Raw genomic sequence first — 26804 nt, forward strand, 5'->3', positions numbered from 1 at the left:
CGCTCACAGTATTTACTGCAAAATAGGGTCGATTACTCTACAAAAACCAATTACTGTCTAGACACTATCGATCATACTTGTAGGTATATAAACATAATTTTTGAGTATTAATATTTTCTAGAGTTCACTGCAATAACAGCGAACTTTTGGAAAACATATAAACACAATACAATAAGTATTATATTTAAATTAATTAAAATATATATTTTTTAAATTGTTTAATAAAAATAAAATTAGTGATGTCGTGACCCCATCACAGACAAGTGAATACCTCGTATTTATTTATTACAAAATGATACTCGTGTCTTTTTTTCAAATTCAATGGAATCTTATATTATGAATCTTATATTTTTATGATAAACTGGTACTATTATATATTGTCTGTTAATGTATTCTTCTATTTTATTTTTTGAATAACATTTTCACCACAAGAAAGCTATTTGAACAATGTCGGTTTGGTGAGAACGATTGTCAAATTAAATTAAACCTGCTCATTTCGTAGACAGCAGTTAGGAAGCTGTACGAATAAATTATGCTCGTGGAACTGCGAATAAAAATATTGCCATTATTTAAATACGTTTTGTTACTTCTTTATTCAACTTTCAGCTCATTTTCGCTTCTAGTACGGACTTCTAAGTGACATTTGAAGAATCTTAATGGACTCAATTTGCATCTCTCAACCTCCTTTGAGTATATGCAAAGAAGTATGCTAATATACGTATATATTGCATTACGAATGTTAATAACGCATTCGAATTACCAAAAAAAACAACAGAGTAACGAAAATACGTCGTGACACTACTTGATAAAAATTAAGTGTAAATAAATTTTAAAAAATGTAATTCTCTAGCATGCCTGCATTAAGTCGTTCGTCGCAAACACCAAAGAATAAGAAAAAAAAATATCCAATAGAATTCGTCGTTCATTGAAATCTTCAGTTAGAGCCATTGGAAAACTTCTATTAAATTTTCGTATAAAAATAATGGCGTCAAAAGAGTGGACTGTCAAAGGAGCAATACAGTCAGAACTGGATCACAAGATGTTAATCCGAGTAGAAATTCAAATTATTGTTCTGTGTATACCAAATAATTGAAATTATATATGTAAACCATACAACATCATATTCCATTTTAAAGACTCCCATGAAAGCTTCTGTAATTGGAAGGGTTTCGCAGACACCTTTTGATATCGAAATATCAAAGTGCTCCTTTGACGTTGTAAGAAATCATTTTATCAAAGAAATAGCTTTAACAAAGATGTAATGTTGTGAACCTTAAATATGGTGTTATACAAAATAGATCGTTTCTTGGACGATATAAAATATTAGCTTACAGTATAAGAGATATTTGGTTTAAACACTGAATAGGAACAAAATGAACAAAAACGTAGTAAATACAAACAGCGTTGGTTGGTGCCAAAAGCGTTTCAACCTTAGCAATTAGTCGCAGCAGTGAACACTGCGCGTCGGTTTGCAGTGGGAACCGTTAAATAATTAAATAATAAGGATTTCGAGCCATTTGGCAGATTTGTGCGCTTCGAGGGGGTTAGATTTGTTCTATTTGCTTTCGTGATTGCCTTTTGGATTTGCTTCCATAAATCCCAATCTGGAATATTAATATTAGATTAAAGCGCCTTTTGGCTACCGCTATGCGAAGGATAGTGTACCTTATGATGGGAAATACATATAAACTTAAACAGTTTATCGCTTAGAAAGGCCGAGATAGTAAACTGTGTTCTAAAGAGCTTCTTGAAGTTCAACCTGTTTTGCAGTATACTGTTTGGCTTTTGCACAAATTTCATTCGCTCGCCGTGGGGGCTAACTGAGGTTCGTGTTGCTAGTTTTGCGTTTGTTTGTTCAAACAATGCACTATGCACTACGCAAATCTTAGTACTTGGAATTGAATTATTGTTTTCTTACGAACCCGATGTTAATACGTTTTAATTTTATTATACTCATAGTGGTCTGGGTACCGTACCTTAGGGCTATCATCGGGAAACAATTGTCAGGAAATTCCAAGCTACATATTATTTATATTTAGCAAAATTACTGAGGAGACGATGCTATCGATACGTACATTTTGTTAATACATAGCAGTGAAGTAAATCTTACACGGTAGAGAAATAGTTTTTATGATGGTAGTACAATTAGGTTAAGTTTTCTAAAAAATATATTTCGACGTCAATTTTAAGCAATTAAAGCGTATGCACGTTTAAAAATTAAAATGCAAATAACATAAATGCTTGTACAATACATACGTGCTTTATGCAAAAATACAACGACAATAGGCGTACCCTTTTTCACGTATTTGAGTAGTTGTGTGCGTTTTGTAAATTTATATGCATTTAGGGCAATGCTCTGATACGATTGACGCTATTATCGTGTATTATCAGTAGCAACGTAAATATACATAAATATTGTCCATATCATTTTGTTGCTGACGTCGCGGTCGTGACAAGGAATAAGACATGTGTTCTCAACAAAGATATCTGTTTATGTCAGTTACTGCATTAATTAGAACGTTCTCGCGTCAGGTCTAAAATGTCCATGTTTACAAGTTTGTCACGTGTAGTATTGCACGTGCCTTTGTATAAATTAGTGCGTGTGCATGCATGTGTTTGTCGCGCAACATTGTGAAGTGGTGACGCGTCTGTGTGCGTGTCTGTGTCGGGTGTGCAGGGTACCTAGTTAGGTCAAGAGCAGCTGGCATTCCAGCCGGCACGAACCACCAGGACGGCAGCGGTGTGCACATCCGCTGCAAAGGCTGCAACTCACGCGACCATGCGCCGCTCGATTCCTTGTTCGTCCGATATTTAACACCAACAACACATTCACCACACTCACTTAGAAAATCTCAACGTAGAATCGTATTAACCATAATTTAGGATGGCTCGAACTTTTCAGTGAAATAACAGTGGTTCGAAACCGTTGACAACTTAGGCTTTACTCTGCAAAGGTTTTTCTGTTAAACCAAGGATAAAATTAATCGTTGCTTTAATCCGGTAATTTATAACTTAAATGCGGATTCGCGAGTGGCAACAGGACTTGGACAAATGGCTACGGCACCAGTATTTACATTTCAAATAGAATTCGTCGTCGCAGCGTGTAGACGGTGGCGCGACTGCGATAGAATAAAAATAGAGCAATAAAAGGGCCGGATCGAAAGAGTCGGGATATCTCAACAAAGTTTAGGGGAGTCAATAATTAGAGGGAGCCACTGCCTGTGTGAAAAGAATAAGGGTTCTTATAGCGGTAACGTTGAAGGGATGGGGGACGAAAACTTTTTTCCGAAAAAAAAAGGGAGCCGAAATTTTTGTGAATTTGTTTGGTGACAACATATATTTTAAAAAATAATATTTTTAAGGTCGTAGAGTTAGCGGTAAGGGAGTTTAGCCAAGTTACAGTGGTACGGAGTACGTACGTACGCGTATAATGGGATCGCGACGGAGCGCGAGGCGCTCGGTCGGTTCGTCGCTTCGTCGCGGACTGAGCGCCGCGGGTCGCGCGCTCGCAGTGGCGGCGTGCCGGCGTGGCTTGCGCGCCGTGGCCAGCGTGCGCGACGTGCCCGTGCCTCCTTCGTGGTCGTCTCCACACGATATAATCTCGCCAAATTCATCATGACATAAAAGGCTTCCGTGCGGACGACGATCGAATGAATGCTCTCTCCTATTGTGAATAATAACTTGTGACAACGGAGTATTAAGAATGAGTGGATTGTTCGGAAAGAAACGATAAATATATTACTTTTTTGTACGTGGTTTCGATTAAGAACTATTGCCAATTGCTTTGTGTAATAATAATATAATATTTTTGTGTAATAACGGAAATTTTATGCTTAATAAATAGTGTTAAACAAGATAAGTATTAGTGACTGCTATTAACAATTTCAATGTTATTACAAATGCATCGAATAGTCAAAAAGTAAATAGTGATGTGCGTTTAGGGCGTGAGGTTGGAACAGATGTGAATTGTCCTGAGTGGGCGGGCGGTTCAAATCACCAGTGGTAGTCTCGGCACGTACTCGTAGCATTGCCCATAAACTAATCCGATATCGGACGTCACACCACTGAACCGTACGATCCATAGATACGGAGGAATGGAGAAAAGAAAAGGGAACGAAAAGAATGGCCTATTATATAATATTATGATGTTACGCTGTATGCTTTAATGTCGTAAATATTGACTTCAAATATTTCTATTACATATTTTCATCCTAATATTGGTATGGGCGACACAGCAACCTCTATTATTTTTTTACCGAACTCCATTTTCTTCATATTTACTCAAAATAGTCAAATAACTTTGAGGGTGAGCTCAATTTTTGTGGTATTATACAGTGATTTTATCATAAATTATGAAGAAAAATTAAAGGAAAACGCATATCAAAAGTTTATTGTATAAAAGTGGATTCAACAATATTAGTAAAGATATAATAAAAAAGTTTTGACGATTTATACATGAAAGAAATAATACGTAACCTTACTCCACAAATTGGATATCTCCATAGATAGAAAAAATATAGAAGTAAAATGGAATTTTAATTGAAATGATCAACTGTTGCGTTTACATAAGTCAAGAAAATCAGTAGTTTAAATAAAGCTTCATAATAACATAAATACATAGAACATTCTATGAGACACTGATAAACAAGTAAACCAAAGTTTATTACTCATTTCCAATTACAGCATGACATACTTCGACAAGAACTTTGACAAACCGTCAGACAGGTACAAAGCAAACGCTAAGTTTATACAAAGTCGGTTTTATCTCTTAAACGTATATTTAATTATAGAACGTATATTTTCTAATTAGTGGTTTCGGTGAGGTAAAGTTACATAAACTTTGATGATGATAAAATTCCCCAACTTAAGACGGACCTTATACGGATAACCGTGTTTCAAAACTGTCTAGAGTTAAATGCAAAGAAAACTTCTGCCGGGTAAATTAATTTAGCGGGATAATTAAGACTAGGAATTCATTGAAAAGAATGTTCTTTAAAAATTGCTTCGCTGCGGCTTTTGCGGAACGTGACTTTGTTTATTTAGGTGTAGCTTTGCTGTTACCCGCGGCTACATCCGTACCGATTTCACTTTATAATTACCATGAACGGTATTCTTAATCCTGAATCAACGAAGATTGTAAAACAAACAATATTCTCAGCTCGATCATAGACTCATTCTATACATTTCTTTAACAAAAGTATCTACATCGTTCAATGTTTTATACTTATTGCTATACCTAGAAGTTGTAACTTGTAACGGCGTGGGGTTTCACTGCCATAATGCCTTAGCATAATATTGTAGGAATTACATAGCACTAGTTTAACCCCCCCCCCCCCATACAGAATGAGAGATAAAGTTTTGTTACCAATCAATATTTCTTTTTCCATTAAAAATAAAACATGAAATACTATCACCGATTGATGCACATTTGAAAGGCTGAACTCTCACGATAAAGGTTTCTAATAAAATTTTCATAAAATTGAAGCATAATCTCTTTCGTTTGTCATTTGTCACCACCGTTACAAATAGGGTGTTCTAAATTCAAACAAGTCACCAACAGCGCTCCCTACAATTTAAATAAAATCTCCTCAGTGACCGCATCACCAATTTTCCGCCCTACAATCACCGAGAGTAAGTCGTCCACGGCCCGTCCCTCGCTATAACCCATTCAAACGATTCAAGCGTGGATTTTTCGCTCGATTTTTTTTAAGCGAAGCTACATGGACAGGCAGTGAAGTAAAAAAATTCTTTCGAAAATTTCTTTACAGATATATCTGACCTACAATTAAATGTATTGACGTTAAAAAATATTTTATTTACAGTTCTATCGATCAAATAATAAGTATGGGTAAAATTATGATTGATTCGTAAAGGTCAAGATTATCTGCCAGTTTATAATATCCCTAGTTAGATTATAAACTAACAAGGCACACACTTGTTATTGAGAAAATAATTTGAAAGCAAACTACTGCTACTTGCCTTCTCATCTTTACGTAAACGTTCAAAACATTAATTGGAAGTTAATTGCCTCAATGATCGAAGGAAGCAATTAAAGTAATCTAAAGCGATGTAAGGGTGTACCAAAAACTATCAAAAACAAGAGCGAGAGTCGTCCCAAAGTTTTCTCAAAGTTCATCACGTAATTAACAATTAGCACTCCACCACTGCTCGGTGAAAACTTGTCCAATTCCATGTTGTTGGAAATGTATTAGACATTAAGTAATTTGTAATTGAAAATCGTTTCTCAAAAATCAACTTTGAATTCAAAGTACTAAAAAATATTGCATTAGGTCACGATAAATCATTATTTATCTAGAAACCATTTGAATTAAAGTACGATTTAACGTTAGTATTGGAACATCCCACAGTAACAAGATTAGAAGTTTCTTATGTATTATTAATCACACTTTTTTAACTTGAATTATTTTTCTCTAGGCTATTTTATTCATAGAAAATTAGAATAGGAATAACTCAAATGATATTAAGGCTAATTGTTGTATTGTTCTTAGTTACGGTAGGTGATTAATGCCACTATCATTGTGTTAATGTGTTTAGTATTTAATAGTCTACGCCCAGTCGACAGATCGAAACAATAATTCTTTCCGAGGAATACAACCAAGGTCTAGATGCTAAACGGATCGTGAGAAACGCTAATTATCTATTTCTATACATAAATCGCCAATACTCGCCAACTTTAATTTTTCTAACTCGGTCGATGCAAAATAAAAATCTACTTTTGTTTAACTTTCAATGTTTTGAATTTTCCTTTAGAAATAAATATATCTCTCTTGGGAATACGTATTTCGATGTTTAAGCTAAGAGAAAATTAATTAGAAGTTTCATTGACTACTGATAAATATTTAAATAGTAAATCTACAGTAGGTATATGACCTGCCTTTATAATACAAAAAATACAATTCCAAATCCGTTTTTATTTTCCATTCATATTGTGTTGCGGGAAATAATTCAATTTGAAGTGATGGATTTGAACGATTGTGGATGTTATACAATTTCGTACAAGGGTTTATCCTTAAGGAAATGGGACACTAGATTGCGACGCCAAGGCACATATATAAAAACGGTATTTGCGGTAACTTCCACCGAATGACATGTCGGTAACTGTCGATTGTGTTGCTGATGTATCGATACCTTGATATTAAGATTGTGGCAGTCGTTCGAACTTTCTTTTCTTTCGACATGTTTGGAGGTTTCACGAAATATACCTTTTATTTTGGCAAATTTTTTGAGATCGCCGGAAAAATTGTTAATTTGACATATTGTTTTCGTTTGTATTTTCCATATAAAAAAAGAAAACGTCATTCATTTTTTGGATACCAACCCATTACGTTTATCTATACAATAATAGTAACCGTGCCATATAAAAACAAATGACTACATATAATTTTAAACTCCTTTACGATTCGTAATTAACACTGGTGACTAAGATTAAAAATATCTTACTATATTTGGTTATTTTTGTTTAAATAATTTTGTTGAAAACAAATGTAACTATTAGGGTAAAATAAAAATAAAAAAGTATTTGTAACATTATTGTTCAAGACACATAACGCTGCAGTGGTACAAGGTGAAATTCGGTGCGAGTGAGCGGTTCGAGGATGTCTTTGAAGCAACGAACCTTGGTCGCATGTCCTGACGAGGATAAAGTGTCTTACAAACCATTTATTTTCAAACTGCAACGCCGACAAAATGAATTATCTTGAACACATAAATGTTCTACTATATTCATAAAGTTTTATGAAACCTTCGCTAGATAAAGTAATCTTTTTCTCAAGTTCTTAAATTAATATGTTTTAGACAAAGACGTTATTTGTTTCACACCAAACTGGTAAATAAAAGAAGAGGTAAGTCTAACGGTAATCATAGTATTTCTATTATATGAGCATGCGACCGTCAAATTACTAAGATGGCGAATTAGATATTGTACCATTATACTAATTAGTTTATCTTATCTTATAGTTCTTTTAGTTTTAGCAACAACAGATAGACGAGATGGGGAAAATTATTGTTTTACGACACTGCCTTTTGCTTTGTAAAGGTTATGTCAATGAGAAATATTGGTAACAACTAGTTATGCCTTTGTAGATCATTATAATAACCTTAGTTTCTTATTCTATATTACTTATATCTTCAGGTTTTTTTTTACCGTTGATATAGACATTCTTCGTAAAGACTGCCTCTTTGGTCTTTGCAAAGCGCCAATAGTGCGTAAACGTTCGACACATTTTCTATCCTCGGTGGTGAAAAGATTGTAATACGTTTTTATAAAATTTTTAAACAAGGCCACGAGCAAACGAGAACGGATCATGGGCGCTGCCAAGGGGGGTGATTGGGGGGGTTGTTGTCTATTTGAATATTATTATATTCTGGATAACTTCGGACAGATAAAGAACGTAAAAATTAAGTCTTCTTTTATAATATTTAAGGTTTATTACAAAAAATGTTCGTTCCAAAATCTCTGAGCCGACCATCGTTGTTCCTACTAAAATAAATGACAGGCCCATTCCGCTAATAGCTCAGTCGTAACTAGATACACCAAGTGACACAGGGACGGAATAAGGATGTGTCTGTAAGCTTTAAGACTGATGGCATTCACTGATACTCGGGTTCACATTTTATACCGTCGTTTCACATTGGAAATCTTTGTCCAAGCTTGGTTGGCTCCTCGAATTTAAACAGAAAAACAAGGCGGGTTGACATTAGCTATTGGACGCAAAGTATTTATGTCGTAAACCTGTCTTAGGCAGCCCAAGACACTTGGGTGAGTTGGAACATTGGATACCATGTGAATGTTATGCGCCAACATTACATTGTTACCATCAAATTTTATCGTAAGATGAGTCAGCAATGAAATTGCACGATAAATTCTAAATTGAAGTTTTTCAAATGTTTGAAGTTGGGCGATCATGCGAAACGCCTTGAAAACTATTGGTCGCATTACCAAAGTCCGCATAGAGCCCAAGCACTCTCTTGCCAGACGGCTGACTTCAATCTGAAAATTGGTGCGCCAATATTTCCTTGAGGTTATTATAAAAAGCACTTCTCATCAATTTACTTAAGTTTTCTTAAAGGGAATGTTTTGGCTGTATTTAGTGTACGATATTAAATATAAGCAGAATAAAAAAATATAGGACAGCAACTAAAAAATAAAAATATCATTTATTATTTTACTTGCACGTAAAACGATTCACATCTTTTTAAAGGCTAGAAAGCCTAATTAGTATTGCCATATTTCTTATGTCGTTTGTCAGTTTGGATTACTATTATATACTACATAAATATAGTCTAAAATCTACGTAAATATCGAAGAAGGATCGCACACACACAACACACAATATCAGCCGGGTCAAGATAATTTGGCTGATTTGGTAAATAGACGTCATCAGTGGAAAGGAAACACGTAAACTCGAATTTCACGTCTAAAGTTGTCGGTAGTTTTTCGCCTACGAACCGAAATCGTCCTCAGCGTAGGATGCATACATAAACTACAAATTGGGCGTTTACTGAGGTCACTCGTCTGTGCTCATCGGACAGAAAGACTCGGTAATGAATTCGAGAGAAGCCTTGGGACTTTGCTTTACGAAATGTCGACAGTAATTTCGTTATTGCATAAGGATAATTAAATAAAAGCTTTTTGCAACTTGCTTACTAATATGGTAGGCACTTGTAAAAGTTATTTTAAAATAATTTATCTGAACTTTAACTTCGTGTAATTTTTTATTTAAAAAAATAATAAGCGATGATAATTTTAAAAATTATAATGGTCACATAGCAACAAACGCTTTATTACACATACAAGTTACTCTATTATTTTTTTACTTTACTTATAAATAAGTAAAAATATAAAATTATCTAACACAATATTCTGTTTCATAAGACTAACGTTCTAATTATAATCAGATAGATGAAGGTCAAGCGAACAATGTTTTATGAAGGAAAAAATGACAAAGGGCATTGGCGAGTTATTTCCTTTGTCTACGCTTTCATAAAAAAATATAAGTAAGTTCTTCATAAAGGCGCCATATTTCATTTGGGACGACGTCACAACCTCGCTTGGTGTAGCCTTCAAGTCTACTTACTATTTGAGCACCGCGAGGTGGCGTTGCGAAAGTTGACAACGCGGCACGTGAGCTGCTTGCCGAGGAATTCTTATTCTTGTTACGATGTCGTTTTGCATTAAGTTTCCTTTCTTATTTCAACTCGACGGATTTAATGGCCACCCCGGGAACAATAGATCTGAGCGAGCAACTAGCTGCTCCGATATTATATATTGCTTTTTGAGCGGTAAAACTATGAAAGTACTTATTCAACTTTTATCTTTTTCCACTATGCTAATTTATACGCTTTTAGATCGCGGAAAATATTATCACTATTATATTGTGAGACAAACTACCATTGTCGCTGTAACTATGAAACAAATTACACGTAGTTTTGAACTCATTCTGAGTCGTAATATTTTTAAGATAACAAAATTTCTTTTCTTTTCAAAATAGTCATTTACCTCGGAGGCAAGTTTCCAATTTCTATACATTTATTTAATGTAAAATTAATTTAATAGTTCCTTTACACCTAGGATTAAGTAGCAGCGACTTCATTTGTGTATGTTTAGATTAAATTTTATTTATAACCTTTAACAAAACATAAAAAAGACTAGAATTGATTCAACGACTGTCAATTGAAATGGATATATCGTGGAAAATGGATAAAGAAGACATTTCTTGTACAACCAAGTATTCATTATGTTTCTCCTCCAAAAGAATAGTATAAACGTTTGAATTAATTCTAAACAAGACAGTAGGAGAAATAAAAGTGTTATCAAATAGCATCTTATAATGGAACACACAATCCAACTGAGTGGGCAAGCGACAATGGCTTCGCGACGACACGTATGAAGGACATTAAAAAGAAAATTGACGCCGACAATTATTGTACAGCAAAGGTTTATTCAAGTACAGAATGGATGATATCATACGATAACAATGGTGTGTTGATAACCTTTATATAGATACTCGGCTCGTTCGTTAATGGAACTGACGCCAACGTCGACAATATGAAATTACGAGCCACTCGCCGGCCGTACCTAAACAGTGGAGTTATGTCCGTACTCGTTAAACAAACGGCCGAGCCGTTCGCAAGGTTGGCGTGATGGCGCAACTGTGTTTAGAATCTACATACTAACCGAAGAAACGGATTCCGTAATCCTAACGAGAAATGGATAGGCAAGGACTACGACTGTCGACTCATCCTTGCGCCAACCTTGTGTTAGCCGTTTAAGACTTCTACGAAATTGCCGATCGCCGTATATATTTTATGCGTAGAAGGACCAAAATTTATGTCTAAATATAAATTTTATTAAATGTTCTAAGTTTAATCGTACCGATTTATTTGGTAATCTGTGTTCATTAAATTATCTACGTCTGTCATTTCTAAAACAAATTCTACGAAATCCGAGCGCTTGAACACAATTATTTAATTTAGCCCACAAACAAAAACAGATCTGAGAATAAATAAATTATCACTTTAAATTCCACTAGATATTAAAATCTCATACTACTGAGAAAATGAATAAGTGAGGAATGTAGGTGATAATTTTTAGATTTAATGCTTGTTTTTTCTTTATTGTGCTTATTTAAATTTAATTAAGTTGTACTAAGTTAGAATACAAACAAGAAATTAGAATTGTTATAAACATCCCATTAATAGTTATTTTAGTATTACCTGGTTATAATGTTTCAGGTCAATCTACCAAGTTTCGCGGAATCACCCGAAAAAATTACTACGAAACGAAAAACAAAAAGACAAAGGAGGGTGACGATGAGACAGCGAAAAAATTATCTACTAATATCGGAGTGGTGTCGCGTCGTACAGAAAACAAGGCTCTTAACAAAACACGTCCTTAGTATCTAACGAGCTCGGCGCCCAGATCGGTCCATCCATTCCGTAACTCGATTAATCTTCGTCAAGGCAACTCGATTGGGCCGATGCCTACAGCCACGGCCTGCCGCTGCGGAATCTTATTAAATGTATACCGGCGTGTTATTGTTTGCCACGCATTGTTACAATTCATTAATAGTCGGAGGCTGTCAGAGGCGTAGGATTAAGGGCAGGTAAAGTGATTTAGGCCAAACTTTATCAAAGCCCTACCAACTTCTGTACTGTATGCCCATTAATATATCCAATGTTGGCCTATAAATTGCTTTTATTTTTACATAAAACACTTTACAGCTCACTTACTTTGATTTAATTGTTCAAGTAAACTATGTAGTTTATGTAGCGGATACGACAAGATTTTATAGAGTTATACATTTCTTATTTTAATGTAAGCAGTAATAAAAATAGTTTTCTATTGGAGTGTACTTAATTACTAGATTGGTAATTTTAATCAATTTACAATCCAACTAACAGAGAAAACAGCTAAGAACATTTTCTTAAATGAATTCCACACCACAGACGTATTATGAATTTTGCTGCCAGATATTGTGACCAGTAAGTGACGAACTCATTGCGTAGTCATACAATTATAAAGGTACCCATGTGCCTATAATGTTATTTGCCCACACTATGAGCGTTATCGCAATAGATATCGCGTAAAGATACTTCATGGCGGTAAATAAAGAAAATTAATTAGGTAATTTACATTCTGTACCGTAGGTACATACCGGTAGTCTTCGTATATGTTTATAATTAATGTTTTTACGTATATTTTTCCTTATGACGGTCGACGCGTAACATCTTTACCGCGGTGTAATGCAAACGTGTAAGAACTAGGAAATAAAATGGAATACAAGTAGGTAGCATGAACGCTTGGTTGTCGACCGTTTGATTTGTAAGATAATATTAAGAGCGAGGTTGAACGTCCTAGACATTTTCAAGGTCTGCACCAGCTAGTCCAGCTGAGTGGTGACCGTCCACCGGTTCAAGGGCGACGGGTGAATGCCACCGGTCGTGTTTTTTGCCACAATCACTTGCTTACGCGATCGCTCTTTGCGAACCGGATAACTATTGCTAATAAGAACTAATTGATAGTCAGTACAACTTACGAGTAGCATACGCGTGACAACTTTTATGTCAACATATTGCTTGGTTATAGATTTATGGCAACCATTGTGAAGGAAATAGGTTACAGAAATATGTTATCTATCCCTCATTTCTCAGAAGGCTTAACGTGCTCGTGTTTCACTTGTGTAAATAGGTTTTTCAATAATACTTTACTATTTTCTTTGCGAACCAACAAACGGTTCTTGGATTACTTTGATATAACTCGGATGTATTCCAACCAAAACAAATATTATTGTATAGGATAGAGAATAAATATGTATCTTATAAAAGAAGGTAAAAACGTGGCTGTGGTAGAATAAATAAAGAAATAAATGAGAACAGTATTTCATTTAAAAACCTAATAGAATTATTTTTATGTCGTGCGAAAATAAGATACGAGTATTTTACTAAATAAATTGTATAAAATATTTAAAAAAAAAATATTGTTTTATATCAAAAATATTAACGCCAAATCACCATAAGAATTCTCGAGTAGCTTTATTAATATGTATTTCAATACAAACAGACAAAGCAATAGCTTTATATTGTTTTAATATTTCTCAAACATAGACCAAAGTTTAATTATCCTTTGCAACAATATCTTTACTTCAACAGTTGTAAAAACAGAAAAACTTTTTGCAACTCTTTCGAACTATGTATATTTCTTACCCGGATAGTTTCTCTAAACAAAATAAAGAAATTCCGGGTAAGAGATAACAAGTAACACCTGCGGGGATGCGAAATAACTAGCTATAACTAGGTAAAAGCGTAAAACCTTTGTTCTTTTGCGTCCGAGACTCGAGTCGACGAAAAATTATCTTTTTACTTTTTGTCGAGTAGCTCCCGGCCCCGAGCAGGTAGACTGGTGAATACAATAACGTTCATAACACAGGTATGCTGCCTGCTGTGACTTGTGTACGTACAGACACGTATCCTTGTGTGGGCCAATGTAGCCCATTCCCCAACACCACGCTGATATTAAGATTTCTTTGCAGCCTTTCTCTTTATATTTGTTACTCGATACACTTTATGACAGTCTATTTACATTTACCTATAATCAGATAAACAAAACTAAATAAAAATTACATAAGGTTTTAGTAGAGGTCATAAGACAAAGGAACCAGCGCAGGAACGCATTTCTAAGCGTATATCAATTTTTAATGATATCAGATGCCTGTGTTAATTATTATACATATGTTTGTTGTACCTATATTATGATTAACCGGTAATTATTCAATAAACTGTATTTAAGCGCTAAGCGAATATAATTTTGAGGTTAGGCTTATTTATCTCATATACGTTATTATGTTTGATATTTCCCGAGCCGCGGGGAACGAAACCGCGTTCGTTTTATTTCAATACGTATAATGGAATATTATAAATAATGAAAATATGCGCATGACAGCGTGGTTGACCGGGATTCGCAAACACAAATTTATAATTCGACGAGATAATAGAATAAATATTAAATGCACAAGGTTCTTTCTTTTCATTCTTTTAACTCATCTGGAACTGACATAATTCATAAAATTTCCGAATAAATGTTGAAATTATTTAGTAAGGAGGTAAAATTTTTTTCAAGAAATACGAGAATTTTACAATTACTTGATGGTTCCATTTATTAAAAAAACAATTACAATAGTAGTTTAAAATAATATTCAGATTTTTATATTTTATAATATTGTACTAAGACATAAATTTCGTTTTATCAAACGCCATTGCGCACGGACGGTTTGAATACTTACTCATGCATTGGAAACATCCATTTTACTTTATCATTTATAAAACTCAACAAAAAGGAACTGAATAACTTTAAATGGTTTTAAAGTTTGCGATTTCAATGTATCATCTATGTATACATCAATTATTTTATCTTACTAATATTTCTTTAAACCGCCGCAAGTGGTCATGGATCAGTCATATTCACAGGGAGGCTCTGGAGTGGATCCCGCTAGGAATAAGAAGACGTGGCCGTCCTAAACAAACTTGGCGGCGCTCAGTAGCTGCCGACATGAAGGCAATCGGGCTGACCCGAGACAAACGCAGAGTCCAAGATAGAGCGAACTGGCGGCGCACTGTGGACGCCCTCCGTCTCACTATGGAAACATAGGACTTTAAGTCCTGTAAGTCAAGACTAATATTTCCTACAAATATTATAAATGCGAATGTTTAGATAGATTGATAGATGTTTATTTGAAGGTATCCCCAGAACGGCTCAACGGATCTCGCTAAAATTTGACATAGATGCAAAACACAATGTTGTAGAACACAGAGGCTACTCTATTAACTTTTTTTTAAATTTCACATGAACAGAGTCGCGGGCGACAGCTACTATTAAAATAAATGTAGCAAAATATTTTACAATAAAAAATAAAATGAATACATATCAATGGTAAAAATATAACTTTCGACTCATATTTTCTGAATAAAATATTGCACTGAGTATTTTTCTCAATATATTATGACTATATTCTGTAAAGAAAAATATTCAAAGGATAACATATGTTTTGATATTCAAATTTGTTAACCAAAAGCAAGTATCCAAATATTCAGGTATAAAAAAAATACTGTGAATATTTTATAAGCACAATGAATTAATTTTATTCCATTATTTTTTGTTGTACATTTGAATGGAATAATAAAGGTTTTTAAGTAAATATTTAATGCATAATCTATAAAAAAAATTATATATTTGTTTTACTTTGGTATGATTTTAAATTTAATTGCTCAATCATTTTTTTTTCCAATTTATGTGGCAATTTTTCGATATTTTCGAAATGTATTTGTATGCCCCATAAAAACAGTTTGGTTATAATTATAACATTATATATATTCACTGTAAATGTACAGCAAATAAAATAATAAAAGTTAATCATCACATGACTCTAGATTGTAAGTTTTCATAAAATAGCGATTATAAATTAAATTTTGTATGAAGATTGGTTCCTTAATATATGTCACCCATAAACAAATCTTTTCAACAATTTTTTGTATTCCTTTATGATAAATACAGTGCTAAAATTCTTATTTAGGTTATGACATCACCAAAATAAAGCTCAGACCTTTGTTAGTCTAATCATTCAAATCTGTAATAAGTACAATAAGAAATAAACATGTGGCATATATCAAAGTAACAATAAGTTATCAGCAAATGTATAGAAAAAATCTCTAAAGTTACCATCTTAGGCAACATCTGGATACAACCCGTGTGAGACAAGGTTGTCTATTGTGACCTTTTTTTGTACTATGACATTTGCATAAAATGGGTTTGTTGCAGATTAAAAATGAGTTTCAAAATTAGATTGGTAGGCCATGACACATATAACAGAACATATTTCAAAACTAATTGTTTTTGGGACAAGAGACAGTTGGATTGTGTGAAAAGTGACATTAAAAAGGACACTTGAAACACTTGAATTGATAGAAGATAGATTGTTCGGGAGGTAGAAGACTTGCTGTGCTGAACCTATGTAAATGGGATAAAGAGATATGATGAATTGTCTTCATTGGAATTGATGAGTAAAATAGTAGTAAATTTTTGTACTTGGTATTTGATTTGGTGTTTACAGAACACCAACCACTCAAACACTGGTTAATGTAATTTGTTTCATTTTTTAACACTGTCCAGAGGCAAGATATTGCAGTTCTATGTATCAAGACAAACTCTATTTTTTACATTGTTCATCCTAAATAACCAAGAGCTTCAGAGAATGAAATCTTTGTATAAAACATGTAGTCATGTCTGTCATTATCTGCGACAACACAGAGATAATGATATTTTTAAACAAGCATTTGGTCTGTGAAATCCATAGCCAGCATTACAATAAGTCTATATCATAGAAATACCTTAGTGACTGCTTAAGAGTAAGTGAAATAGAATTCCCCTTATTATTATAACTAGCCAATAAGCATTTAATAATGCTCACTTAAGTATATCAAAATATTGGTCCAATCAAAAGGTGATCTGAAAACTTATTATACTAATTAAAAAAAACAACAAAATTCTTAAAAGCGATGTCATATTGATATTCTAACTCATGTTCCCGATGTGCAAAATGAAATACAAAGTATGTGTTTAAGTTAGCACATAAGGTAGAAATGTACTCGTGTTCTTTATGTGCCAAATCAAATATTAGGGAAAATACAATGTTTAGGTGACAATATTTTATACACAAATCGGTCAAAATAACCCAAATTGAAGCATTAATGTCTAGTCTCTAAAAATAACATAAAATTTTGACAATTGCATGTTCATGAGATAAAAGGAGCTAATAAGTACATTTCCAGATTGTAATTAACATTAGCGTTAGTATTTTTTTAAATAATGGATACGATATATATAAATATGTAACATTCACATTGGAAAATAACCTTTTCTATATCCTCTGCTGTGTTTTAGTGTAAACCAGTATAGATATAAAACTATCCATAGTTTATTTACATACCATGAAGTTGTTAGTTCTAAGAAGGTATCTTAAAATAACTAACATTATTTTTAGTTTACATATATATAATAATAGATAATGGAATATGTGGGCATTCAATAAGAATGACAAATCCAAAAGCCAGTCGAATCGATATCCAATTTTTCTAACAAGCCGAAGCGTCAGTAGAAACAATGAAAAGTTTTTTACCTTCTTTTTCGTGACTCCACGATGCCGCTTTAGTTTCCCAGCGCTGAGTACAGTTATTCACAGCACTTATCATCACAATACATTAGAACGGTTTATAATTTTTGTACCATTAAAGTAGGATAATTATATTTACTATATTAAATTAATTTAAACATAAAATATACAAGCAGGATAATACAAGCAAGGGTTTGGGCATGACACAAAACAAACCAATAGAAAAAGAGAAGGACATAAACGCGACGCGCATGCGTACAATTAACGGTTTGTTGATAAAGCAGGTTTGTTCGGATACTCGTATAATGCACAGTGATTTTTTAAATTAAATTGAAATTGTTGAAAAAATACTGAATTCCAATAAGTTAGTAGACTTTAGCGAGATTTTCATTTTTAACACTCAACTCAATAACTTTGTTTTGAAAAATGATGCATACAAATGCATAATATTTGGATTTGCATTGAATTTGTAATTGGATAACCTTAAAATAATTTTGTTAAAAAATAATTTAAGACCCACGTTATAACTTTAAAATAACATTAAATCACATATTAAAACTTATTTCAAACATTAGGAAGATTTGACAAAATTCATAAGTAATGAAATTATATAGTCTGTGAAGTTTGACATAATGTTTGCTGATCAAGTGACTTACAGTGACATCTAGTATTACGAGGGAAGTTTATCATTACCAATACCGTTGGTAGGTGTCGCTCTACAATTGAAACAGGTTAAATTATCTTTGTTATAAGTTGATTTGGTTTCACGATAGAGGACTCTAGATAAGAATGAATTTAAATTAAAATTTAATTGTAAAATTGAAGTAAATAATTGCGTTACAAAATTATGTGTATCGAATAACAATTTATGTGCATATCTTAAAGGTTTGTGAAAGCATTCGCTAAGTGCATAAACGTTTTTATATTATGTGGTAAGTTTTTGAAACAGTGTCATCTATGTAAAATTGTGTGTGTACAAATGTACAGAAAAAATAAGGTATAGTGGGGTGAAACGAAAAAGATTTTCTTTAACCCACAGATAGTCGAATCTCGGTTTCTTTGGTTAAAAATGTAGTTTTAAAATGTGGAAATTGGCCTTAAACTTGACATTTTTTACGATTGTCAACATACCTCACCTAATATACATTTAAGTTACCCACTTATGGAAAAATTGTAGACAATAAGATATTAGACTCTTCGTATATAACATTTTTGTTAAAAGTGTCGTGTCTCCTAAATTTAATTAAGCGTGAAATTGAGAACACCCTAAAGTAAATTACAGATCATAACTCTGCCGTTTGTGACGCTCGTTAAAACTGCTTCTAAACATATGGACTCTTCACGCTTTGAAATGCAAGGACTTCGTTGCACGAATTTTTATTTTTTCCACAATAGAAGGCAAATGAGTTGCAAATTAGTAAAAGACCTTAGCATTGTTAAATTAGTGATATGCGATAAATATATACCTTTAAAAATGTTAATTATTTAATTTTATACTTTGTCTATTCCTGATAGTTGTATAGGTCTTTTGGTAGTAGAGTTAGCAAACTTTAGTTTAACCACTGAAACAAAAATCATATTTCATTTTCACAAACAAAAAATTAAGTGGATAATCCATAGAGATTTAAAATTATTGTAATTTTGTTTTTAAGTTTATTAAAAAAAGGTTCCTTAAGAAAGTCCAAATTATTATTTCATTCGTTCTTTACGTACGTGTTGAAATTGCCTTCATTTCGTGAGCAGCGTCAAAGGGCGGCCAAAAGGGCGCTAGCAGTCGGCAGCCATACTTCCTCGAGTGGTCCTATTAGGTCCAAGTCGTGCCTTTGTTGAGCCGCCGCGACCGTGATGTGTCTTTGAGATAAGAATTGGGTCGACATTTCGTTGAAACATCAAAGTCGTAACGCTCAAACGTGAAGGTAATTTGGGACCTTTGAATTGCTTATAAGCTGCTCCTTAACAATGTATATAATAGAGATGTTATGTACAAGATTTAATAATAATATGCTAGCTATGTGAGCCCCACGTTGTTTAGTAAAAACTAAGTAATAGCTTTCGTAACTTTAAATTCATAAAAATTTTCATATTTATAAGGATATTTTTATTGAGGACGTAGGTATAAGATGTCTTATAATTTTCTATCAATTCATATTCGTGATAATACTTATAAAAACTAATAAAATACCTCAAATAACTTTTTTTTATATTAGCCTAAAGACCTATATATGATATTATGATAGTTTAGCGTGCTACCATATTAAATTTAATTGCACATTCTGTCCTGTTTTCAGACTGTTGCCTGAATGACCTGGATACGGGGAGGCTGCAGCGGGCACGGGACAGGGGGAGGGGAGGGTGCAATCGATGTGTTGCTATGGCGACGGCGACGTCTGCCGAGGAGTCTGCGCTCTACTGTCCCTCTCTGTCTCGCCTTGGTATCATATCACACGCTGCTTGAACGAAAACGCTGGAAGAACCATAGGTAAACCTTTCAATTTTAGACTTTAATAAAGGTTTTGTAAAGTTGATTTTAAAATTAATTTTAGTAGGAAATATTAAAGGACTGAGGAATCGAACGATATAATATAAAGAAGCAACTGTTACTTGACTCGAGAGAGACAAAGAGATGGTAAAATTTAGCAAAATGTGATCTTCTTGCTATGAGTATTGAGCTTAGAACCGCGTGTATATAATATGTTAGGTATACCTGTGCATAGTTAAGCAATTTCGTGAGGACTTAGTGGGTGGCTTAACAAGATATTTGAGGTTTGTTCAGAGTCTGTTAACATCTGGCCCCTTAATTTATAGGAAGGGTGGACCGCTTCCTCGGAGGTGTTGTAATTAATTATTTTCGTTTGCAAATGTTTGTGGTTTATTATGTTGGGATGATGATTGTGTAGGAAATGGAATGTGGAAACAGTAATTATAAATGTTTTAAAGTTTACAATAAGTTAAAAAGATCATTATGTCTAGACCGTTTTGAAAGTAAGTTAATTTCTGTCTGTGTCTGCTACTAACCACGCTTTAGTAAAAGTGAACATCTTAAATTCATATGTTATCGATGCGAAGATAACAACTGGAAAATGACGGATAACCATTGACGTCGGTGTCAAACATCGTAGTTCCATCTATTTCCTTGGGCGGTGCAAAATGCTCTAATATATGTTACCCGTTAAATTAGTTTAATTCAAAAATATAAGACAAATATTTAACTTGCAATTTTCCCTTTAAATTTTCGACATTGAGACGATAAAAAAAGACAAGTGAAGCCCTACGTTTGGTAAAGCCTCAAGGGGTGGAAGTTTGCTCCCACCCGTTTGGGAGGAGTGGGGGGGGGGGGATAGCCGTAAATATGATTATCAGTGGGGGAGGCGACGCGGAGTAATCATATTCTCTGCAATTTACATAAATATTAGCGTGTTCGTGACACACGAGCGGCCGGTCATTAAGGAGCTTCGGTCGCCTTACCACAGGTCGCGGCCGCACTATCATACTTCTAGAATCTTCCGTGTGAGTCATTTGAAAATAAATTTAGTACGAATTCATAACAACCCTCATTGTAATCTAACATCAAATTTTAAAACATGCTACATGTTATTGTGATAATAAATGTCTTGTCTGTTTATGTCACTTCATTTTCGTAGCGTAACACTTCGCTAGCGTAGATTAAAAAAAAGCCTTATCCCTGGCATCACTTATCTTCCCCACAAAGTCTTGTCGCAATCAGTCCTTCTATTCATACATTACCCGGTACATACGATGCCCTGGGAAAGGAAGACATACAGACGCACATATATAAAAAAAATCGTAAAGCAAATACGTCACGTATACGATATGTTAATTATTTATTCCGTTATTGCATGCACATATTACATGTACGTACATAATTATTATATGTATAGATAGATGACTATATATTTTAGCGATTAGAGTTTACAGAATTCTTTTTAATAGTAAAAAGTTCCATTCTCATAGAATTGGATCGTCATCTAGAAAACTAGTAAAACATCACGTTAGCAGTAAATTATTAATAGTTAATTTATTCCATAAATACTTCCAAAATAAGAGTTAGACGAATGATAAATAAAAAGTATCTGCCTCATTCAGACATAATTAAAGTGAATGTGAGATAGTCAATGTCTTAGAAGACATTTTGTCTCTTTATGATTGATTAAGGTGCAACCTCCCCGCACGGGTAGCGTGGGCGCTGGAGCGCCGGTCCCTGTTTACCTTTGCATATTCAAAAAGAATAACCCTAGGGTGTTGTCGATTTTAATATTAGACAAGTGACTTTGTTAGTGGAGTGCGTCGTAATTTGCTTGTTATTTTAATGTTTTGAAATGTGAAATTAATGTAATGATAATAAAAAGGCTACTGCACTCGTTAAGTTGTTCATAAGCTCTTTTGTTTAAAAAATAAATAAGACGCGGGGTCGTTGGTAACATCTATGAAGTAAAAGGAAAAATCCTTCCTTACTGATTATTTTTTTTAGATTAGAGTAGAACAGAACTCGCTCGCTTAATCTTTGAAATCTACGACCACACTGAAGACGGGCGAGAAATAATAGGCAGCAATTTCAGTGGACATGGTTTTTTATTTGAAGACTGCTCGCGTATCTTTACTTTATCTGAGTACGAGAGCTAGAAGCGAGTGGTGTGTGGTGAGACGGGCGGGCGGCGAAGGCAGCGACTGAGGCACAGGCTGTCGCGGTGGGCGCGGCGCGGGCGCGGGCCGGGCGGAGACAGCGCGACCGGCCACTATCGCCTTTCCCGCCTGAAAATCGCTTTCCTCGCGGCCGCGGTCGCGGTGCGGACCACGTGAGCGCAGTGTCCCGCCGGCCGCTCGCGTGACACGCCGCGCTCCTCGCGCCTCCCGCTCGCCCCGTTCGTCCCGCTCGTCCCGCGGGACCCGTATGACCACGGCGCCCGCCCGCCGCGCACTGCCGCCCGAACTCTACACGCGCCTCAAAAACATTCGCATTTGATTTTCAAATTGCTAACTTTAAAATATCTAAGGTGCCATCGATTAGATTATCTTTTTTTTGCCAGCCGTGGACGCGATGCGGTCTAAGGCGGTGGCGAGGCGGCTTCATGCTCAAGGTGAGTTCTCAATATAAGTACAATCGAAATAGATTACTAACATATTCTTTTAAATATATTTTTGTAACAGTCCTCTGTGAATTTTATAATGATACTGACTTTAAGAGTAAAAATTATATATGTTGAAAAAAGCTCTGTGTATTTACGAAAGCGGGCTTTTGGACAGTAGGTACAAAGATACAGGCAAGTTGATGCACCGTGATGCGCTGTCCGCGCGTCGCTATTGGTCGGCGCCTCCCCCGCCTGACAAGATAGCGTGGGACATCCTCCGAGCGCTGGTACACGTAAATGTTCCTTATCACCGGTGTATATGGTTGATTTTACTCTGCCTGTCCGAAGAGAGGGACGATCCCTCCGTTGTCACTTGTCATTGGATGAGCACAAAAGCTTTTCTGTGTTTATTTACTTTATTTATACATAATTGTGGCGTGTCGTCACGTCTCATTTTCCCGGGGAAATAGAGTATAAGTTTACTATATACACAATCGCTACTTATATAAAGTTAACAATAACTATTATAACTATTCTTTTTAAATTATTTTTTGATATATAATAGTGTCTGAATGTCTTTGTTCAAGTAGATTTAAATAGAGAACGAAATAAATGTAAAATGGTAGCATATGTATGGCGCGTTATCAGCTAGAGCTAGACAGTTATTTTCCAAACATCGGTTGCACAACGCTCGGCCGCTGCAATCATCGGTTTTTACGATTCGATTTATAGCGAGCTATGACGTCGTCATCTCGCCTATAAAATCTCTATGCACTTCCAATTTCGCTTTCGATTATTTTTTTTCAAATCTAATAGGTTATATCGCCTAGTATTAATCACCTAAAATGGATGGTCCATAAATTTAATTGTTAATTTACTATAGTAAAGACCGTTTTGTAAGAGATTCGGTAAAGCTGGCAAGCTGCTTCGGCAAGGCTGTTTTGTACAGTATTATGATTATTTCGATTTTCAGTAACAGACACATTTAACAATGAAAAACGATAGTCGTATTTAAGAGAAATACATATCCCGTCGGTTTCCTTGTAAGGTGTCATATCTAAGACTTTAAACCATGATTATTTGCTGAAAACGGCATGTTATCTTTTAAACAATGCATGTTTACTGTTACCAATACAATGTTATTCTTTTAAACACTTCATCATTGAAACTCATTGTAGTAAACAGTTCGCCAGCTGTGGAAATGCCACATTCCGCCAGATTATTTTCATCTGGCGCCTAGGTTTTATTTAACCTTTTTGGAAGTCCTTATTTGATCTGTTTTCCTCTCAGACATGACTCAAAGTTTGTTTTATTCCACTAGAGATTTTTAATTTAAAATACAATGATATATTTTTAACAAGTAACAGTTTTAAATTTGGTTTTAATATTAAAAATTGTGGATGCCTAAGGTTAGAAATTATATAAAATAAATTCACATATACTGCGCGAGTTTCATTTGATATGTATCGATGAAAGTTATTCTGAAATCGGTTCCAAGTTGAAAACTCTCAAGTTGCATTCCGGACAATGGAGCTGTCTTCCATAAATAACCTGAACAATATTCAATAAGCTTCGGTTTTATTCCTCCAGGAATAGTAGTCGTAAAGCTCAGACATACCTACGGACGGATCCTCGAATCACAATAACGCTGGAACTCAGCAGAATCCATAATCTTATTTTTGTACCGCACTGCGAAGCGTGAATTTCGCAATTACGAGAGCGCTGACTGCGTCGAGCGAATTTCATCTTAAAGGTATCGAATTAAGAACGATATCGGCGTGTCGGGGCTTTCTCAAAATAAACACTTCTTGTCTGTACACGTGCGAATGTAGACTTTATCTCAGAGACGCAGAGTTACGTGACGGCGAAGGCAGGTGTCGTTTGAAAGTGGACTCTGTGCGGAGCGGGGAGGTTGCGCTGTGGGCTGCAGATGTGGCACGCCGATATCCATTGTGTTACCTCCTATAATTTTATCGAAGCTGATTTACGATCGATTGTTCGAGCGGTGGACAGTCGAGCCGGCGTACGTGTGTGCGCCCGCGCAGCGAGCGTGTGCGTGTACGTTGCGTGCCGCAGCGGCGACCTACCTGCGACCGGCGACGGTGGCGCGCGGATGTAACCCGTCCGCTCGCCGCACAACGCCCTCGTAAATTAAGAAACGACGTCTCGTACCGAACTCTTACCGGCTTTATTTTATGCATTGGGAAGAAATTACCGGGGCTCGCTTGCGTTCACTTTGAAAATTCAAATCCCCCTTTGTTAGGTAGCAGGCTGCAGGCTCGGCGGAAAGCTCTATCGGCAGATGTTTATATTAAGTCGGGGCACTAATGCCATGATAAAACGTCACCGATAAAACTTGCAGTATAGGTGTTGCCGGCAAATTGTTTTCCGGCACGATTGAGATTGAGTTTGAATGGCCAATAGGCGTTAGCAGGCGACGCTTTGCTAAATAAATTGCGTGTAAAACATAGGAAGTTAGGACTCGAGCCGAGTTAACTTTCAATTGTTCAACGTTTTGACAGACGTTGCGAAATAACGATATCGAGTTTTCGATAAGAAGTTTACTAGTTTATTGTTTGCCTTCCCAACTTTAAGGAAAAAATTTGCGCAAGTAAAAAGTTCGGCAATTGATGACATAATGTACAGGTAGTTAAGGAAACACCGAAGTGAAAATTAAAAGTTCGACCTAAAAAAGGGTGTCTGAACATATATCTATAAATTTATATAGATATAAAAGTTTTACCACAAGTGAGTAATATTATATAATGAGATGTATGTACATATAATATGTGAATATAATTGACAAAAATCCCATTGATGTTATATACATAAATAACAAATTGTTCTCAAAGATTTCAAGCACTATATTTTCATTTTAGATCGAAGAGTTTGAGTCTGCTGTAGATCACTAATGTATAAGATTTTACTAAATTATTTTAATTAAATTTATATGCATCGTGGACATTAATTACGAAACGAGACAACTATCGCCCTCTTTCCAAGTCGGGTGGGGGATGTGGGCGAAGTTATAATTAAAACGGGAGTCAAGAAAATGAGGTCGCCTTCTCGGGGCTTCTGTACCTGTGCCTTTCAATTACTACGTACAGGGTGATAACACGCTACTGCGATTAGCGCAACGTTCACGCAAACAAACATACTGTTCACATTGCTATGACCAGTGTTTAGTAATACTTGGAAATGCTTCTAATTGCGCATAAATGTGTATTACAAAATAGTCTGCAACACGTGGAAAACTTATGAGATTTCAATATCACCTGAGAAGTATGCAGCATCTAAAACTAAATGTTTCCAATCCACACTATAAAGATATTTCTTAGGTAAATTTTTGAAATATGAGTAAACAGTTAAGACTAAAGTTAAGATTGGTTGAAATTTTTTATCCGATTCATAAAGAGGGTAACGTTTTTTGTATATTTTTCGTAACAAGTACGTGCTACGAAATGCTACGTACCTATATATCGCAGTTGTCATGAATCCTTACATTTTTTTTAAATCATAAGGTGGCAAACGAGCGAGCGGCCACCTGAAATCGCTGAAATAGCGAAGTGACCGTTGCCCATAGACATACGCAATTGCATATGCGTTGCCTACCTTTAATCGACGGAGGAGAGGATGCACAGAAAGAAAATATTTTCCTTTTCCATGCATCCTCATCCGGAAAGTCCACTTCCACTTCCCATCCTTTCCTTATAAGAAAAAGGGTGGGAAGGGAAAGAGGACTAAATTAGGCTTCCGGGACGCACACTCATCAGACGAAACGCGGAATTGCTTCCACTTCACCCCTGTCTTCAGTGTGGTTGTGGTATTTCACCGGGCGAGCCGGGCCGATTCGTGCGAAGATGTTAAAGCGGGCTCTACCACTGTTATATTCACACATTCTCTTCTCATAAATTCGTTATGAAGGTTTTTTCTTTTTAATATCGGTTGGTGCAAATTCTTTCTTATAATGATCAAATTCTTATATTTTTATGTTAATTTTATAGGTAAACTTGCAATAATATTAATAAATTGA

General features: G+C 35.0%; 2 protein-coding genes across 8 annotated transcripts in view; one reads left to right on the forward strand and one right to left on the reverse strand.

Moving 5' to 3' along the window:
* The window catches only part of gus (splA/ryanodine receptor domain and SOCS box containing gustavus), an 85571-nt gene extending 67495 nt beyond the window's left edge, over positions 1 to 18076 (reverse strand). The window contains exons 1-2 of one of the 5 annotated variants that reach the window (XM_013324461.1): positions 3424 to 3483; positions 2683 to 2960 (exon numbers count right to left, since the gene is read on the reverse strand). In XM_013324461.1, the coding sequence (XP_013179915.1) occupies positions 2683 to 2750 (68 nt within the window). In that variant the 5' untranslated portion in view covers positions 2751 to 2960; positions 3424 to 3483. Of the gene's footprint in view, positions 1 to 2682; positions 2961 to 3419; positions 3484 to 17690 lie in introns of those variants that run through there. The other 4 variants (XM_013324463.1, XM_013324462.1, XM_013324460.1 and 1 more) reach the window with 4 other exon arrangements.
* Positions 18077 to 20143: 2067 nt separating this feature from the next.
* LOC106126851 (PR domain zinc finger protein 16) overlaps positions 20144 to 26804 on the forward strand; it is an 88481-nt gene continuing 81820 nt past the window's right edge. For 2 of the 3 annotated variants that reach the window (XM_013324736.1, XM_013324735.1), the window contains exon 1: positions 22627 to 22780. In XM_013324736.1, the coding sequence (XP_013180190.1) occupies positions 22741 to 22780 (40 nt within the window). In that variant the 5' untranslated portion in view covers positions 22627 to 22740. Of the gene's footprint in view, positions 20164 to 22626; positions 22781 to 26804 lie in introns of those variants that run through there. The other variant, XM_013324734.1, reaches the window with a different exon arrangement.

Source organism: Papilio xuthus, unplaced genomic scaffold (genome assembly GCF_000836235.2).
Source record: "Papilio xuthus unplaced genomic scaffold, Pxut_1.1 DF824992.1, whole genome shotgun sequence".
NCBI classification, from domain to species: domain Eukaryota; kingdom Metazoa; phylum Arthropoda; class Insecta; order Lepidoptera; family Papilionidae; genus Papilio; species Papilio xuthus.